The sequence below is a fragment of the Ctenopharyngodon idella genome, chromosome 2 (assembly GCF_019924925.1).
Source record: "Ctenopharyngodon idella isolate HZGC_01 chromosome 2, HZGC01, whole genome shotgun sequence".
NCBI classification, from domain to species: domain Eukaryota; kingdom Metazoa; phylum Chordata; class Actinopteri; order Cypriniformes; family Xenocyprididae; genus Ctenopharyngodon; species Ctenopharyngodon idella.
This window is the reverse complement of record NC_067221.1, coordinates 11,484,659-11,503,770: the sequence shown is the minus strand read 5'-3', so window position 1 is coordinate 11,503,770 and position 19,112 is coordinate 11,484,659. Positions and strand designations below refer to the sequence as shown.

At 35.3% G+C, this 19,112-nt stretch overlaps 3 protein-coding genes across 3 annotated transcripts in view; 2 read left to right on the top strand and 1 right to left on the bottom strand.

Moving 5' to 3' along the window:
• Positions 1 to 666: 666 nt before the first annotated feature.
• en2b (engrailed homeobox 2b) lies at positions 667 to 4,396 on the top strand. Its single transcript, XM_051881583.1, has 2 exons — positions 667 to 1,509; positions 3,366 to 4,396. Exons 1-2 carry the CDS (start codon positions 1,038 to 1,040, stop codon positions 3,680 to 3,682), a joined length of 789 nt encoding a protein of 262 aa, XP_051737543.1. The 5' UTR covers positions 667 to 1,037; the 3' UTR covers positions 3,683 to 4,396.
• Positions 4,397 to 8,700: 4,304 nt separating this feature from the next.
• Positions 8,701 to 18,949, bottom strand: cnpy1 (canopy FGF signaling regulator 1). The gene is made up of 6 exons (XM_051875343.1): positions 18,708 to 18,949; positions 17,576 to 17,684; positions 14,851 to 14,966; positions 11,071 to 11,280; positions 10,273 to 10,369; positions 8,701 to 9,262 (listed from the first exon to the last, which is right to left on the bottom strand). Exons 2-6 carry the CDS (start codon positions 17,673 to 17,675, stop codon positions 9,222 to 9,224), a joined length of 564 nt encoding a protein of 187 aa, XP_051731303.1. The 5' UTR covers positions 17,676 to 17,684; positions 18,708 to 18,949; the 3' UTR covers positions 8,701 to 9,221.
• Positions 15,395 to 19,112, top strand: part of rbm33b (RNA binding motif protein 33b) — a 36,450-nt gene continuing 32,732 nt past the window's right edge. Inside the window, exon 1 of the mRNA XM_051875333.1 lies at positions 15,395 to 15,732. The gene's annotated coding sequence lies outside the window, so the exon portion shown is untranslated. The remainder of the gene's footprint in view (positions 15,733 to 19,112) is intronic.

The following is a 19,112-nucleotide window of genomic DNA, read 5'->3' as shown; positions in this document are numbered from 1 at the left end:
GGTTTGTTTTAGGCTATAGCCTATTGATAACGAGAAACGTAAAGCATAATGTAAAACATTAAATCTGGCAAATTAAATGGACGGTAAATCAAAATAGTTGTTTTGAGTGTTGCTGCAGAGTGTTACCGTGCATAATTAGTTTTTCATTATCGTACGAGGGCCTAAAAACACTGTTATAAGCCTACTTATATAGACATAGGCTACTGACTTTACCGTAATAGCACAGCAATTCATACTGTAGAATAAGGTGTCTACGAAATTATGAAATTGGACCGATTGTGACCTACTACCGAATTGAGAGTAAAAATGAACACACCCCTCCCCCAGTGCGATTTATGAACGATAGTTTCACGAGACTGCTAAAAAGATAGCGATTCCACACACAGACAAATAAACAAATGTGTTTGTCAAATAATTCGTTTTTCATGAGTTAGTGATTTGAAAACGCAAAATATTGGAATGCTGATCACTTCTGAGCAATAGAGTAGCTACTATCGCTTTAAGTATTGAGAATAAGGCGAGGTTGGATGCTGTCATTTACTCCAGAGTCACTGGGTCATGTGATAAAATTTCGCTCCATTTATTGGCCAAAGGCACGTGTCTAGGATACCGGACTGCGACGTCACCCGGGGGACTCGTATTAAAAATAAGAACAAAAATCCGTAGTGAAAGTATTCTAGAGCCAGTTTGCGTTTCCTTGTTTACTAGAGCAGGTCTACTGCTTTGATACTGCATAGATTAAATTTGCCTGTATGTTTTATAAAGTAGATATAAAGACAATTGCAAGGGCACACTGTGGAATTAATTTTTAAAACTATGTTTTTTCTTTCTACGCACACAAGGCGGTTTCGTCGTATTTAACCGACAAAAGAATCAGAAAAAAGGATTTGTCCTTTTTTCCCTGTTTGTTTCTCTTTGCAGTGAGACTTAAAAAATAAGGAAAATATAGGCTACAACAAAAACTGGAACACAAACATACGTGTGTGTGCGCGCGCGAGAGAGAAAGGGGTTAAAAAGAACATTTGGAGAGTTTCACTATGGAAGAAAATGATCATAGCAACAGAGATGTGGAGCGTCAGGATTCAGGCGATGAGTCCAACAGGGCTATTTTACCCCTGTTGCAGGCTCCTGGAAACCTACTCCCTCACAGAATCACCAACTTTTACATCGACAACATTTTGAGACCAGACTTTGGGCGCAGGAAAGAAGGGACCAGACGCGACGAAATTAATATAGTTGAAAGAGAGAACCGCTGTCCATCGGCTCCCGGATCGGGACAGGTAGGAGCTCCAGTGTCAGGGGAAGGAACCTCGAGCCCTCACCCAGTAAGCGCGTCTAAAAAAACTGATATTACTGCAGACGCACCTCTGAAAGCCCGAGCAGAGACTGGAGATCAATGTTTAAGCTCAGATTCGGATTGCTCGCAAAGTAACGCTGCGCAGACGAACCAACAAATGCTTTGGCCTGCTTGGGTATATTGCACAAGATATTCAGACAGACCTTCATCAGGTAAGAATTTATTTATTTTTTGTTTACAGTTAGGCTATATTTATGTACACTACGTACTCACGAAAGGCGCACCTGTTTTGGCTTGAAATTGAACAAATAATAATAATAATAATAATAATAAAGTTTTATTTGTAAACTATTACAGAAATTGTCGATGAAAATGGGGCACGAAAACGAAGAGCAAATGTTCGTTATGTAGCCTATCTGAAACGGCCCGCCAAGAGTCAGGGAGTTCTCTTTTGTGGAGTCTATCCTCTTAAATTAACATGAATAACTACAATTTTTATCATGATTTGAAATCTAATATTTACAAACATTAAAATAGGCTAGATATAAAAAATAGGCTATTTGCTGCAGTAGGCTATATGCTTACAATTATTTTACTTTATTACTAATATTAGTAGCCTGTCCTATTATTTTCACCATAATTGGCCTACCATCAGAATTATAATGTTTATTAGGCTCTTTATTATTTTACGTGTGTAGTATTATGTAATCAGTTGAAAACCTTAAAAAACAACAATTAGTTTCATGGTGCAATATAGCTTTTCGTTTATGTTCGACTTCACATTTCTCAAGTTGTTAAATAAAAGAGAGAAATAATAAAATAATACAATTTTAGGATTGGTATAGCTATGGTAAATTTTTGCCTTTATTATTATTATTATTATTTTTAAAGTAACGGGTAGTTTTGCGCCATTGTTACTTCGAAGTCTTTGTTGATATTTAATTAGCATATTTTTGACAATGGAGTTGGACGCACCACGGAAGCTAAATGCTAAACCAGATCTCTTCAAAAATAGCTCCTGAAATAAAATTATTATTACCGCACTAACCGATATAAGACAACCAAATTTCGTACGATTTTAGACTATAATAAATTTTTAAACAATCGAATTATCAACCAATTTCAAATGAAGTTCAAATGGCGCACAACACGGCCTTCCGAAAAAGTGGCTATGCAAGTTTTTGTCACGTTGAAACTTCTCTGATTAATACGTTCTAGAATAATTTGGCAAATAATCGTAACCCCATTTCTAATATAAAGTCCGTGAAAACAATTTCACCAAAGTTTTTACACAATGAAACCGACTACACATACTTAGGCTACTAATGAATATTAGGACAGGTCACACTAACTTAAAAGGTGTAGTCGATAACCCCCTTGTCATGTTGCGAGTACGCTACGTGTAATGCTTAGGGTACTTAAATTGATTTTTCGATTATACGACATGAAAAGATTAATATTATATCATAAGAGTCGCTATAGAAACCAGCTTAAGCTAAATAAAAGGTGCAAAAATAGGGTGCGAGCGAGGGCTCATCTCATAGGCTGCAGATCAATCTATTGTCAGCATTCATGCCACGCGGAACCTTTGGGTGTATTGGAGTAGTAACCTATCTAAGAATGAACTAAAAATAGAATATGGAGTGGGAAAGCTATACTTCCATTAAACGACAGGTGCTACTCTTAGAGCAAGTTAAAAAAAACGTTATCTTATAAATGTAGTTCCTATGGTAACAGAGAGAGGGAAAAGCCTCTTTCACCCCTCCCTTTCTGGCAGTCACCCCACCCCCACCCCCACCCACACCACTACACCATGCTTCCATAGTAAAAACTAGAACAGACTCCTTGAAACATTCGATGTGAAAGAACAGGCTATACTTGCTCCAATTAGGCTAGAGTAACTTTAAAGAAACAACACTTTATTATTAGACGACATTGTTGTATTGTTATTATTACCAGGCAAATACTATTAATAATAGCTACTAAATACAACATTAATAGCCTATGTGCATTTTACGGCACGAGCAAAACGTAGGCCTAATCTCTTTCATTATATTCTGAAATGCAGGACCAAGATCCCGCAAACCAAAGAAGAAAAATCCAACCAAGGAAGACAAGCGGCCAAGAACAGCCTTCACAGCGGAGCAACTCCAGAGACTCAAGAATGAATTCCAGAATAACCGTTACCTGACGGAGCAAAGGAGGCAAGCTTTGGCCCAAGAACTCGGCCTCAACGAGTCTCAAATCAAAATCTGGTTTCAGAACAAAAGAGCGAAGATTAAAAAAGCTTCGGGGAGCAAAAACACACTTGCATTACACCTGATGGCACAGGGACTATACAATCACGCCACAACAACAAAGGACGACAAATCAGACAGTGATTAACGTGAAGGACAGGACATCTAAAATGCAATAATTTTAAAAAAGGGCCAGTGTACAAAATACCAGCATTAAACGGATGAAAACTATATGTATGAGATATGTTTCTGCAATATTATATGTATATATACTTTATGTGTACGGTGGTGTAAAACCTTTTCAATTAATATCACTGCTGTACACTGACTGAAACTTCAGATATAGTGCGCGAGGAAAAGGACGCTTCTTTATTTAAAAAGGGGGAGCGATTTGATTGACACTTGACGTTGAGCCACATGTGAACGTGTTTAATCCATGCTGAAGTCCAAAGATTTTTCCTGCTGCATTCAGGCAACTGTGATTTAAAATAAATGTTTTATCTGATCTAGATGGATGTTTGTTTCCATGCATAATTTTATTATTCCTACTGGAGAAATGTTTTACTTTATTGACTTGAGTTGTTAGAGACATGGTATTTAAAAAAAAAAAAAAAAAAAAAAAAAAAAAAAAAAAAAAAGGACAACATCGCATATCATGTTTAAAATAATTCAGTATATTGTATTTAAAAGATCTATGGTCTAAAATCAAATGTCCTCACATTTTCAGGAAGTAGATCAGACATCTGAATGCATATGAGTCAGCAAACCTCAAAACTTCTATTCCAAGTACTTGACTTAATTTACTGTCTGTTAATTTAGCTGGGAATGTACAATAAAAGTTTCCTCATATTCTTTTTCCAAATGGATATTCGGCAAGTTTTTACAAAAGCATTTCGTTTGATGTTTTTTTTTTTTTTTTTTTAGATTTTATTTTATGCTTCGCATGAAATCAATCTACTTGGCAGTCTAGGACATTTTCTTTTTTTCAGCCAAGTAAAATGGTTATTAGTTAAATATTACCATTTAAAATGTTGACAGCATTGTTGGCTATTTTAAGAAAGTCTGCAATGGTCGCGTTTTTTTTTTCTCTCATTTTCGTTCCTTTTACTTAAAGAAAAACTTAATTTACATATTGTGAAAACGAAGGAGCATCACCAGCATTGTCTGCCCCCACAATACTTTCTAATATCGTTTTGTAAATTAAACTCAGATTTAGAAAAAAAGTTACAAGATATGCCCAGAATAGTTGTAACACAATAAGTAAAAAAGAAAAAAAGTAGCTTATAAAGATCTGAACTTTAGCAAGACGAAAAATGTGAAGTCATATCTAAAGATAAATAATCTGCATGAAATGTAAACAGATCATTTAATTTCTCTTTTTACCCCCATTTTTATTTTATATCAGTTTCAATATTTAGTGTGGCATTAAACAGAGGTAGTTCAGCGTTTATTTGTGTAACAGTGTCAAAGAAGATCTGGGACGCACTAACATTTATTGTAGCCACTTTGAGAAGCTTATAAATAATGTTTTCAAACGGACAAAAATATCTGAAGCGAAGGCAAGTAGCACATTGCATTAATGACCAAAAAACTTAACTTTAAATGGTGATTTGTGCTTTTCACTAAATCAAACTCAGCTGCTAAAAGTAGGCGGGGCATAAAGAGCACGAGGTTCTTACGAGGATCTAAACATGTCTAAAGCAGACTTAAACTGGGATGCAACAATGATTATGCAGCCAAATAATAATAAATAAAATTCACTTTGGCACAACTTAACTGTGTAGCTACACACTGATGCTATCGGTACAACATTTGAGAAAAGGTACAACATTTGAGAAACCCATTGAAAACTTTTAGCAACTATAAAAAGTTCACAAAATTATAGTCTACAGAAAAACAAAAATGAAAAATTCGTATTATGGTACTAAAGTTTGCGTATGACTTCGAAAATAGACAAGGTACTGCTTAAGCCGCAAAACGTTAGATATTTTAGTGAAAAAGTTTAATAACTAGCTATAGATTATTATGGGACATGCTACCCATTTGGTTTCGTCTCAAGGTTTATTTGGCGTCAAAATGAACAAAATGAATAAACATCTGAACTATACTGTCTAAAGCCAACTTTAGACCAAATGTCAACACTTGGGGGAGTCCAAATTCTGCTAATAGATGTAGCCTAACTTCACTCATAAAACTCCGAGTATTAAAATAAATAAAAACGTCACTATTAAGACAGAAAAACACATACTCTTATAACAGTTTAACACTTTAAAACTTGTGACACGTTTTGGTTCAACAACGTCTAATTTACACCTAAGTAGGCTAGGCTAATAACTAGACATTCAATTAGCACCTCTTATGATAAAGTTACCTAAAGCGTCCAAAAAGTAAATCCATGCATAATTTTGTGCAAATAGCCTACTCAAAAGTAAAAATAATTGGGAATGCTATCGATATTGAGTTAATCTTTGTGAATCACGCTCTAGACGGGGTTTCGTTGGTATGGTTGAGGTTGTAAACCTTACCATAAACTTTACTTAAGTGTTGGGCTACCTGATGCCACGAAAACATGTCAAGAAAAGTCGTATTACTGAAAAGGTCCTACACAAAAGGCGAGCTATCTCTGAGAACCATTCCCAGCATTGACCTGTTCATCAATGCCAAAGAATCTCATCTGCATTTCTATTCTTGCCAAGCTTGTATGTGGAAGTAACGCCCAACGGTCACTGACTTGATGAGCTTCACTGGGAAGAAAAAGGCAGTTGCCGCTCAGACGCGCAGCGAGGCTCCTGAATAAAGTCTGTGGCCGGGAGACCCCGTTGAAGGTCAAAGCCTCCTGTCACAGCTGCAGGTGGCTCGTTTTAACTTCGCCTACATTTCATCACCTCTGAATTCAGCACGGATCTTAAAGGCATCGCATTAATTGGTTTCATTTCAAACACTAACAGAACGTTTCTACAGCCCAAGTTGAGATGAAATGACCCGAGGAGATTAGAACTCACATCCAGCTCTGCATCTGATGCAAAAAAAAAAAAAAAAAAAAAAAGTCTCAGGATCTCACTCTTCCTCAAGCTATATTGGCCAAAAAGTCAACTTTTGGCTTCGAAGGATAAAATATGAAGCTCAACACACCAGCTTGAAAGTTTGATATCTGCCCCAGTTCCCCATAGATAACACTATGGCTACCTCAGAGGACCTACTATGAATTCTTCAATGATTTATCTTTGATAACACTCACACAGATCATACTTTCCTCTCCCTAAACAGGTCTTTCCAAAGTCTTAATGGCTGGGGTTCCTGAGGCCAGTCACACTTAAAAAAAACCATACAAACAAACAAACAAACATCAGATCGGTGTTGATCTCCCTTGTCTGCGTATCACAGAAAGGCCTATCTTGTCCCCATTCCAAAGGAGTAATTTATCTATATAGTTTTTGAATGCATTCTAGTCAAACTTGAATATGCAATGAAGAGCTGGGCTTTGTGGCGGAAATATAATTAAGGCAGTGAAAGATGTAGAGGGTGAAGAATGGGGATGACATCAGGCCAATTTCACACTTGGCACTCGGATGGCCAAGCCAAAGCCAGGCTCTTGCCACGCAACACAGATCAAAGCACACTGCCAGTTCAGAAAAAGCAAAAAAGGATTTAAGTATGCTAATCTCCAGGACAAATATATTTTAATCTTGTTAGAATACAAGTTAACGCCACAGCTCAGCGGTTGAACTTTATAGCGAATTTAAGGGAGAGATCAAATTTCACTTACATTTTTTTCAATGTGTAGAACTTCTGGTCCATCCTGACTGACTTGGGTAATTTTACAAAATGGTTAATCATCCAGTTGATGTGATCAGCAAAAAAAGCATCACATTCAGTGAGGATGTCTCCACTCTAGGGCAGGAAAGTTACTCAAGCTAGCATGAAAGCATTTTGTATGCATGGGAAATTGATGTTTAGCTGTCCAGTTCCCTTTGTTTGGAGTCATAGCCCACTGCACCTTAGTAACACTTGATCTGTCAAACTTAAGCTCAAAGCACATACACAGAACTGGGTAAACACAATAGAAATAAGCTACTTTGTAAGGTCACAACCAACTTTTTAAACAGAAAGCAGTTTCCTGAAGGGAGACAGTTACATACACAACAAATTTAAGTTTAGCATGAAAAAAAGAAAAGCAAAACAAATTATCTGAAAACTTAAAATCTTCCAAGAGCGGCAAAATTCATCTGAAGGTTAACAGTCTTCAACCATTATAACTTTGAACTCATGATGGCGTTCTTCACATATTTCATTAGCTGATCTAGCATTTTTTGGGACCAAAAACCTTGCAAAGGCAGCCATTTAATCCCAAGGTTACTAGCAATAATAATAATAAAAAAAAAAATAAAAAAAATAAATAAAAAAAAACTGAAAGAAATATAAATTTATAAATTATATTCTTTGGTTTTCAAAATAAAAAGTTTTCAAAGTTCTTTTAAGATTATTAAATTTAGGCACAAACGGACTGATTTTGCAAAAAATTAAATAAATAATAAAATAAAAAAAAAACAGAATTACAGATTTGTTTTTAAATAAATACAATTATTACATTATTCATTTACATCAACTAATTAAAATACACAACGCCCAAGTATTATATTTCCCAAAAGAAACTGGGATCATTGTAGATTCCTAAATATAGCCTTGTGATATCTAACATTTTCCCACTGTGCACAGTCAGCAGACTTCTGTTAAACAATGCAATATTATTAGAGAAAGCAGTGAGTATTGTCATTTTCCCCCTCAGTGATTTGGCTGACACCCATATCCACACCAACTCGCAGAGCTAAGCAATCATGGCGTCTCTTGCTCCTTTACTCTCCCAAAACAGGACCTGCCCCTGTGCTGCTGCCACAGCGGCGCATGCGTAGTTCTGCATGGAGGGAGCTGTGAGGGAAGGGTGCGAAAGGCATGCCATCATGCTTACCCAGCGGCCATGTTCAAAAGCCCGACTTGGACAGACATGGGACATCAGAACGAAACAAGCAGACTGTGCTGTGAAACGATTTGGGACGACAAAGCCTATCTGTTTGTCGTCGCACCTAACCTGTCAGTTAACCGTTCTTCAAATTATTCTAAATTAGGAAAGATTTGCCAAGTATAAAAACAAATGACGCGTTTAACCACTATATTTGAAATATTTTATTTTCTTTTCATCAAGGGTGAACCCATCATAAATTACACCATAATACCATAGTTATTGCCATGTCAAGTTCACTGAAACTAAATAGAGGTTAAAAAGAATTGACAATGGAATTAAACATGTAAATTACATGCCACTGGAATGCAATCAATTTCTCATATATATCCCATGTTATAATTTTATATATATATATATATATATATATATATATATATAAAAAAATGTAATATGATAATTTCCAAGTAAAAATCAAAATGGAAGAGTGTGTCCACTACTCAGTAGTGGAAACTCATTCTTCTTTTTTTTTTTTTTTTTAAATACACTTTTCATTTCAGTATCCATTTGTAATACTATCATCAAATCATTTTAATCATCAGTTTGTATCATTTAGTTTGTAGTAACTTTAAAAAAAAAAAAAAAAAAACAGCATACTTTTGGAAAATATTTGATGTCTCCAATTTTGGTCCAGGTTTTTGGGTGTTCTTCAGCAGACACTGATGTGAAACTAAAGTTCACTGTGCTGAAAAACAGAGCTCTTACAGTGACCTGCATGTAAAGAAAACAACAAGGCATAAAATTACTGAAAATTACACATAAACACTACATAAAGCAAAGAAAAAAAAATCTTGTTAGAATATATATATATATATATATATATATTTATTTTTTTTTTTTTCTCATAGGATTTTTTTTTTTTTTTTTAGTAGTTACTTTTATTATCCCCTTGGGGAAATTTTGTTCAGATTTCATAAGTCTATTAAAAATGCCTATTTCAGAGTGACTTCTTATTCTTATAAAACTACTTGCATTACCAGATCATCATTACTCTCTAGGATTTAAATTGGCAGGTGCAAGGATGAAAAAAATCTTTGTAACAGCATCTAAAAAAAAATGTGCATAACATTTAAATTTACTAAGTGCATTGAAGAAAGAAATTAATAATAGATACATATTAGCCTAACTAAGAAAATGCAATTTCAGCATAACACTTAATAATTTAACATTCATTTCTGTACACTTTAGCCAGCAATAATAGTGATATTTCAGATAGTTACACACTTTAAAATCACTTTCTAAATTTAGCAAAATGTCTTTTTAACACTATTCCACTTAGATTCTCAGTGCTTGCAGATTTTAGTTTCATGAAACTAAAATGCAATGCTCAAAGTTTGTGAATTGCAGATTTTACAGGAAATAAGTGAATATTTTCTGAGGCATAATGTGAAAAGGGCTACATTTAGATCATATATCTCATAGGGTTAGAAGTCTACAATCTGATTTAAAAAGAAGAAAAAAACAAAAAACAAAAAAACCAATTGTTAAATAACCATTTAAACAAAAACAAAAAAAAGTCATGTTCAATGTCAAGCAAACTGAAAAAAAAAAAAAAAAACTTCATAAACTGCATTGATATTTGCATGTACTAAAAGTGTAAAGAAAAAAAAAAAATCTGGAACACAATGCAAATCAAATCAACACTATGGTTCAGGTTTTCTGCATCAACATGCTTACTTAATAGTGAATGAAAGATGGTATATCACATAATACGCAAATACCTGATACTTCACTGCACAACGTCTTAGCCACATGGTCTGTCTCACTGGCGAAGAGAGAGATGATATCATCTTCCAACTCTTCCACAATGCTTTCACACTGCAATATATACATTTTAAAAAATATTTAGTTAGCATTCTATAAGCATTTTGAAAAATAAGCAGAAATCATTCACAAAAGTAAAAATACATTTACACAGTAATGGGCAGCCATCTTTAGTGCTATAGTGTTAGCAAGTCTGCCATCTTGGATGGTTCACAAGGCAACTTGCAGGCAAATGGCATGAAGTCAATTTACTGTGGTCTATCATTATAGTCATCTTGTATATAAAAAAATTAAAATCCAAAATGAAACACTGAGTCCAATATGAAAGCTTATAGCATGTTCTAGAGACCTTAAACATTTGTATTTGTATTTAAAGAAAATAATTAACAGCAAGTATAACAAAAAATAAATAAATAAAATAATCATTTATTGTAGAGCCATGTCATTTTGTTTAGGAAAAAAAAAAGCACTGATTAACTATCGATTAACAGAGTTTAGGTTTCAAAGACTTTCGGAAAAAAAACCCTGTTTAGTAAAATATGATTTGTAGTGTATTATATTACACAACTGTCACACAGTATGATTAAAAAAAAAAAAAAAAAAAAAAAAAAAGGATATTAATGTAATTTTACTTAATTTAATTTTAATGTAATGTAATGGAAATTGGATGATGATCTGGGAGAATTATTTTTTTGTCATTATATCAAAATAAATACAAATCTATTCAATGACAAAGATATAAAATTGATACTCACAGCAAACTTCAAGGCACTGGAACTCTCTGGTCCATCAAACTTAAAATTTTTGAAATCCGGAAAATTCATTCCATCATTTCCTCTTGGTGCAAATCTCTTGTAGCTCTTTTCTTTGGTGTCCGGGTCCTCATAGAGCGCATAATCGCTCATGCTATTGCAAACTTCTTCCAGCAGTTCAGTTAAGTGAGTTTCGGACCTAGCAAGAGGAACCTATCGGAAAAAGAATTCAGAACAGAATTATAGAAAAACTAGTTGGAAAAAGTTATCAAATCTCCCCCTCTTCTTTTTAAAACAACACCAAAAAAATTATTTCTTAAAAAAAAAAAAAAAAAAAGCAGGACACTGAGGTCACGTAGATGACCTTTTCCTTCCGTTCCTATTTAAACGCTTCCCCTGTGCCACAACGCTGACTTTTAACCTGCATCTCCAAAGTTGCAAAAGTAGATCCCCTTGCCTTGGCAACAGAACAAAAACACACTGTGGTGTCTAGACAGGTCAAGGTGCACCCTACTCCCGCCCCTTTGGCCTCCCCCGGAAGGAGAAAGGGGAAAGGGTGACGGGGGGCGGAGAGAGTGAAAAGGCTGGAGAGCGGGGGGTAAGCAGTGGGGAGGGGAGTTGTCAACAGCAGCCAAGTGCAGGGTAAACAGTGGAGTCCCATCCTTTGGTTCTCTTGGGCAGCTCATCTCTTCCACCCTCCAATGATCAAAGCAGGAAGTCTTCCTTGTCAGGCCAGTCAAAGGCTAGCGGGGTTGGGGGTGAGGGGGTTATTGGAAAGAGGACAGGTTGCAGATGAGCTGGATTTTCTTGCGATGTAGATATATCCCTGACCCCATTGTCCCCTTTCAGACACAGTATGGACCCTTCCGGTCTCACTGATTACATTATGAGGGCGACTCTACCCCCTCCACTCTTGTGAGGCTCGGTGACATAAAGAGGCTTCCGTGGCTCGCTGCCATCTGGTCACAAATAAGATAAAAGGTCCCATGGAAGGACAGCAACCTATCCACACATCCCCCATCTTTTTAATTAAAAAGCTGAATGCGGATGGATGGACCGCAAGATAAGACAATTTATGAACATCTATGGGTGCGAAAACGAAAGAGCCGATCGCTTGACTATCGATGCGGGATCGTGATACAATTAAAAATTCTGCACCAGGACTTTTAACCTGAACAGTATTCAACAATGTGGGTGTATAATGTCATCCTCAGCATAAAAATTGATTATCATATTTGAGATCTACACCAATTACACTTTTAAATTCAACTCATTAAACTTTAGGACACTTTAGGCTAACCATCAGAGAACAGTAAGAGAGATTCTTTCATGCACAAAAGTCCAAAAGCAATAAAAATCTCGCCTTTGGATCTAGCAGAGGATGGCTTGTGTGCCGCATCCTCTGCCGAGTCCTTATCATGCAATCCTGAAAATGGTGGGGAATTAAATTCCTCCCCGTAACAGTCTGAAGGGTTTGAATAGAAGCTGTCAATAAAGAATTTCTGTAGGAATAAAGAGAAGGGGGGCTAGGCGGCCCAGGCAGAGAAAAGGCTTCTCAGGGATGCCATCCTTCACTGAATTCCCATTGGAGAGCCAGGCATCATTGTAGTGTTGGGACACTGGGTATTTAATTTTTGCTGCCTTAATTCCCTAAAAAATGGTTTAAAAGTCTGAAACATGCACACAAAAAAGCATATAGATTAGATACAGGACCCGATCAAAAGTTTTCGTTATTATTTATACATAAATTGACCTTTCAGCAAAAGCCGTTGAAGGTTATCTTTGGTGAATCTGCTAAAAACATGGGGGCGCATCGCAGGGGTTCACCTACAGCTTCTGGGCAAGTGAACCAAGCCAAGTATGAAAAGAGAAACAGGGAGGGATTTGGGGAGCTTTAATTAGCATTTATTTTTAAGTGAAGTCACTCTCAGGGAACAGCGAGTGAGTTCTGCTACACTGCTTCTGCTTTGCTTCCTTATTATTGAAGAGAGATGGGATACTCAGGAACCAAAGACCAAAGCAGTCAGATGGAAGAAGTCGACAAATGGATCGTGCTTCATTTTCCGGCACCACTCTTATGGTGCTTATGTGTGACAGAAGTAAATATGCTAGACGTATAACTTGGTGTGGACATGTAGAGTGCAAAACTGTTTCACTCTTTACATTCATATCACTTGTTTGCAGCGGCAGCTTTACTGTCGGCCACGGCTCTACAATCTCACTCTTAGCTTTCCACAGCCTGTAATCAAAGATAAAAACTTGATATTGACCAAAATCATGATGTTACAGCTCCCTGAGCCGCAATTTAAAGCATAATATGCAATTAAAACCCAAATTCCTGATTTCACCTCAATGAGCTGATAAATGACAAATTAAGAAAAAAGACAGATGCATGAAACAAAAAAATTAAGTACTTCATTAATCAACTGTTTCAACTGCAATGAAGCAAGACACACAAGATTTAACAGGTTTTCTTTCTCATCCCTAACAATACCTGTAATGTTAGTTTTTTTTGTTTTTACCCAGTAAGTGTGCAAAAATCAATATTAAAATTCAGGCTTAAGTCCCATCATCAATTAGGGCAGAGCATTACTCGCGTTACATTTCGCATCAAAGAGGCTGACAAACATATTTTACTCACAGTTGAAACAGCCTGAGAGGGGAGGGGAAAAGTCAGAACTGAACAAACACTTGTTATTAGGCAGCAGTTACAATCAAAAAGGGATTAACCCCTAATCAATAGTGGAGTCAGGGACCTAATGACAGTCCCTGGATACCAGGGGTCAGGGCTTAGAGTTCATTGGGTCTGACCTTTACACATTGACACCACTGTTGAGAAGGAAACAGTGAAAATGGCTCCCTTTACTCAAGTAAACAGAAGAGAACAAGCTCATAAACACCAGGAAATATTAAAGAGCTAAGAAAAGGCAACTAAGCACTAAATAAATACACAAATCTCAAAGGAAAATAAAACATTCAATATACAATTAAGTATTTATAAAAATATAAAAAGTAAAACTTTATAGGCATAGAAGCGTAGAATATTTTCTAACATTGATTCATCAGTGTCTTAGTAATTAAACTAATAGCTCATAATAAATGTAGCGATGGTGAAGACTGCAAAATTGGGGCACTAACAGGAAGGATACAAGCTCTATCCTAGCGACAGTTAAATCGTTATCACTAGTATCAATGTTGTGCTCTTGAACAAGACAAACCCCAGGTTGCCTGTCTTTATCACTCTGAACGAAGGGCAAACAAAGTTGGGGGTTAAAAAAAAAAAAAAAAAAAATTAAGCATTGCACTTCTGCAACTGATTCACTCTATTAAAAGTTGTTTTGTTGATAATTGTAACTTTTTTTGTTTGTTTTGGATTTAATCTAAACTTTATACTTGAGTTAAGAAAAATCTCATCGATTTTAAAATGTCTCCGGCATCATTATATTTACATACAGACAAGGTCGCCTTCTTAAATCTATTTGCATGCTGAATTACCACTGGCCTTGTCTCTTTAATTTGTGCCTTCATCCGGCACAGTGATTGATTCTTATGTGCAGAGCCTAACGCAAAACCCAAGTGTAAAACCTAAATGTTTCAACAACTTTAACACTTTTCTCTTGTTGCCTTGCAAGCATAGAAAATGCAAATCTAGTTTGCTTCGAAACTGCATGCAGCATTTAGCACCTTTGGGTACATTGCACCTAACTGGTTGCATTAACTGTAAATGCATTGGTAATGACAAACGAAGTGATTGTGGAGCAATTAACACTGACTGAATCATACCTTTTTGTCTGTAAGACTTCCGTCGGGTTTAAGTCTGAATCCACCAACATGAATCGTCTTTTTTGGATCAGTTTGACTGATTGAATAGTTTAGTTCCTCTGCAATCGCCACACAGGCTAGAAAGGAAAGAAAAAAAAATCGTTACAATCGATTTAATCATTTAAATATTCAATGGTAGGCAAAAAGATGCAGGCTTAATTTTTTTTATTAACACAACGGCTCGTCTAGTATCTTGGCAATATACTCAAATCAAGTCAAAATATTTCCAGCAGGAATGAACCTCAACTTCGTATAATAAAAACTTTGTACATGCGCTCAAAAAATACGGCTAAATCACATTTCCTATAAGCAGTATTTATAGCTGTAAATATAGCAACATTATTATTTTTTTTAAATGTTGGATGCTTACTTGTACAATTAATGAACAGGCTTAGTTTTTAACCATGGCTCGTATTCAAATCATCTGAACTAGAATCAAATTTGTATCAAGGTATACATTTTTTTTTACCTGCATGTACTTTTTTTAATGGAAAAAATGTCAATGCTAAAAAATGCACTAGCTATGGTATGCTTCTGGTAAAATCTTGAGTTTGCTGGTGCTTAGTCATGCTTGCTATATTTCCATGGCAACTGTCAAACCTGGGCGGAGCTTGAAGTAGGCTTTATCTGAGCCAAGCTTTGCACCCCTTGACTCTCCAAAAAAGCTTGGTCCTAGCACTAGTTTTACCAAGTTTTATTATTTCGCAATATGAGTAATATCATTTCATATTATAAACCAACAGGGCTTTTTTGAAAGAAGCTTAGTCCTGCAATGTGACCAGAATGGAATACACATCTAAATTGTACATTTACCATACAAATTAACTTCGGAATCCTCTGAAAGTAAGAAATGAAATCTATTCACATACAAGATAGTAGAAATAGATTGTTTCAGTGTTGGTTTAATGTTGGCCTTTCAAAAGAATTCTACATGACATTTATATTTATGATTCATCAGAAAAATTTGTCAACAAAATTAATAACCAATGAGACATATTTGCTTGACTAAATTTAGAATAACAGTTTAGGGTGGAAGATACATTTATAATTGGAGGCAAGGAAAAAAAAAAGAAAAAAAAAAAAAGTTTAATATACCCATATACATATTTCAAATTAATATATGGGAATTACAGTAAAAGAACATCCACTGACTAAAGAACTGTACTGAAGATAATACTCATACTTTCAAGTAATTGCTTTAAACAAACATCTGAAACTTGCACAAACTGTATTTGTACAAACTGCAATATAGCAGTTAAATATATGATGGCTCTTATGTGGAGTTTTATTGCTTTAAAAAACTGCAAGTAATTTGTAAACCATTTAATACAGTAAATGAAGTAAATAATGTTGTAAGTTATGATGTAATTAAAACATACATAAATTTTGTAATTAAAACATTTTCGAATAGTCCATACTTTGGACTTTTCCATAGCATGGACTATTCGAAAAGATTCGAAAAAAAAGAAAAAAAGAACTTGATCTGCTATGTCCAATTTAAAACAACATGAAAATATTAATATATTATTTAGAGCTCACTCCAAGTACTTTGATTATATCAAACTCAAGCTGACACTGCTCAAATTCACTGAAAGCATTAGACAATTTTAAACTTATTTTTCCAAGATAAGAGATAAAAGGAAATCAATAGTACTCTTAATTATAGTAACACACATAACTTCATGCAGCAGATATTATAAGCATTTAAACAAGTGGTCTAATGTAGGTTTTTGAATCCAAACTGCTCTGCTTACTAAACTTTTTAACTCAGCAGGCTTAACTACAATTCATCTCAAAATGGAGGCTATTTTTTTGCAGCAATTCTTTTTAAACAAGCGTAATCCGTTGGCATTGAGCATGTGGTTGTTCGCGGTTAAATATTTTTTTTAAATAAAAAACATACGTAAGGGATTTGGATTTTTTACAGGGCATTTTAGTCAGTGAAAAAAACGTAATCCTGAATGAAACAACATTGTTGTACATGTTGCAGTAGGAGAAATACAAAATAAAATCTCACCTTGTTCAAATTCAATCAGTTCAGTTTATGTCCTGACTCTGAAATTATTATTATTATTTTTAATCCCAGTAGAAAGATTTAGTAAATTTGGTATTTAGCAAGCCAATGTTTGTCTTTCCAAAAGGTCAAAGGTTTCACAGATAAATTAAGTGAAAAATTACTCAGTTAGAATCATGGGGGGTTAGACAGAACAGAACCATTTAGAAAAACAAAAAAAACAAATCCCTCAAAAGTGACTGCTACATATTGCTTAATAATTCTGAATATAATTATGTGAATTAAGTCATTATAAAAAAAATAAATAAAATAAAAAAACACTAAGAAAAAATAGATTGATATACAGCTAACCATTAAAGCTTGATAAAACTACTTCATGATTCTGAATAAATTAGCATTTATTGCGCATGCTCCCTTTTATCTGCTCTGATGTCACAAAATGCATAAAAACATGGTGGTGACAAGCTAAAAAGAGTAGAAATTAAATTTAAATTTAATAAAAGTCTAATAGAAAAATTAAACAACTAGGAAAGTGTGCTGTAGTGATCATCTCACTCATCACCTGATATAGCATTACAAGTCATCTCAGTGTGTGTGTGTGTGTGTGTGTGTGTGTGTGTGTGTGTGTGTGTGTGTGTGTGTGTATAGAAAGGCCACATAACATCAACTCACCTGAACAGTACAGTGCCTTATCTTTCTTTGATTCTGTTGTACTGGGCAACATGAACACTGCCACAAGAACAAGGCAAACCTGTTTAATCCATGGTGACATGGTGGTCTCCTAAATAAGGAAAACAGTTTATCACAACAGTCTTACAATAACCAATAGAAAAAGCCCACTGTGTAATTGTGAAAATATCTAACTTTTAAACGAACACTCAGCTATTATACAAATATATCCAAATTGGCTATCCAACGGTTTGAGTGTTATCAGCTTTGCATATATTAAAAAGAGTGTCTTAAGTTCAGATAGCCCAGTGTGGACAAAAATATGGGATATATTACATGGTGTAAAACATCAGTGGTGTACCAAGGATAACAAATCTATGAAACGCCACAATTAGAATGAGTACACATTTGGCATACCTTTTTAAACAAACAAGAAGCTTCTCTAACACAACAATGGGGGGTGTCAACATTACTAAATTTTTTGAATGGGAATAACAATGGTCTGAAAGAGTGTGGTATCTCGCTCAAGTGAGAATTCAAAAATACACAAGCCTTTTTAGTAACAGTTGGAATAGTGAAGACCGAGAAAACGTATAATGCTATAGGCTAACACACCTAACAGATATTATTTAAAATTTCAGGTTTTCAAGCTACAGCCTTAAAAAGTGGGTTTCTATTATTATATACAATCTGGGACTTTTTTTTGATTATTTTTAAAAAAAAAGTTCTGAATGAACTAGCGCCCCCAACTGATCTACGTAGTTTCCTTTCTAACACTATTGTGCTGCTAACCAAAACACTGACTCATCGCAATGTATGCACATCTGTCATTTAAAAGAGTTAGGATATCTTTTAAACCATTTACTAGTCTAAATGTATGTATGAGGTCGAGTGTCCCCTTAATAGTGCGCTCTGAATACTCTTGAGTAAAACTTGGTGCACACAGGTGTATGTGTTCTGCCAGCTGCACCTGTTTTATGTGCGTGAGTAAATGAGCAGCTCCTCCTAAACATCTAAAATAAAGAACTAATATAGCTTACATATTTAGGACTGGAGAGGGTAGTGGCCAACCTGTCGTTTTACATTCATTAAACTAAGACATCATGAACAGTCGATTAAGTGTTTACTGTCTTACCTGAGACGTTACGTGAAAACAACAAGAGGTGAGTGAGGCACGGGTAAAAGTTTTCGTTGCTACAAAAAAATTAAAAAATGAAACCGAGGCAAATTGCAAGTTCGATCCCAGGAAGCTTACACAGAAGCTCAACAATCCGTATGAAAATGAATTACAAATGCTCTTCCTATACAAAAAGCAAAGACTATCTACGTGCCGGTCTGTCGTGCTGCCACGACCAGCAACCTTGCTGGCCACACTGAGAATTGACAGCCGCGGCATCCAATGAAATCACAGAATTCTGACTTTTATCCAATGAGAGCAAAAAATGCCTAGACATCAAATACCCGGATGAGAAAGTTCCCAGACAGACGCCACTCGACCAGATATCTTTACAGTAAAGTGTCAATCAAGTATTGGTAGGAA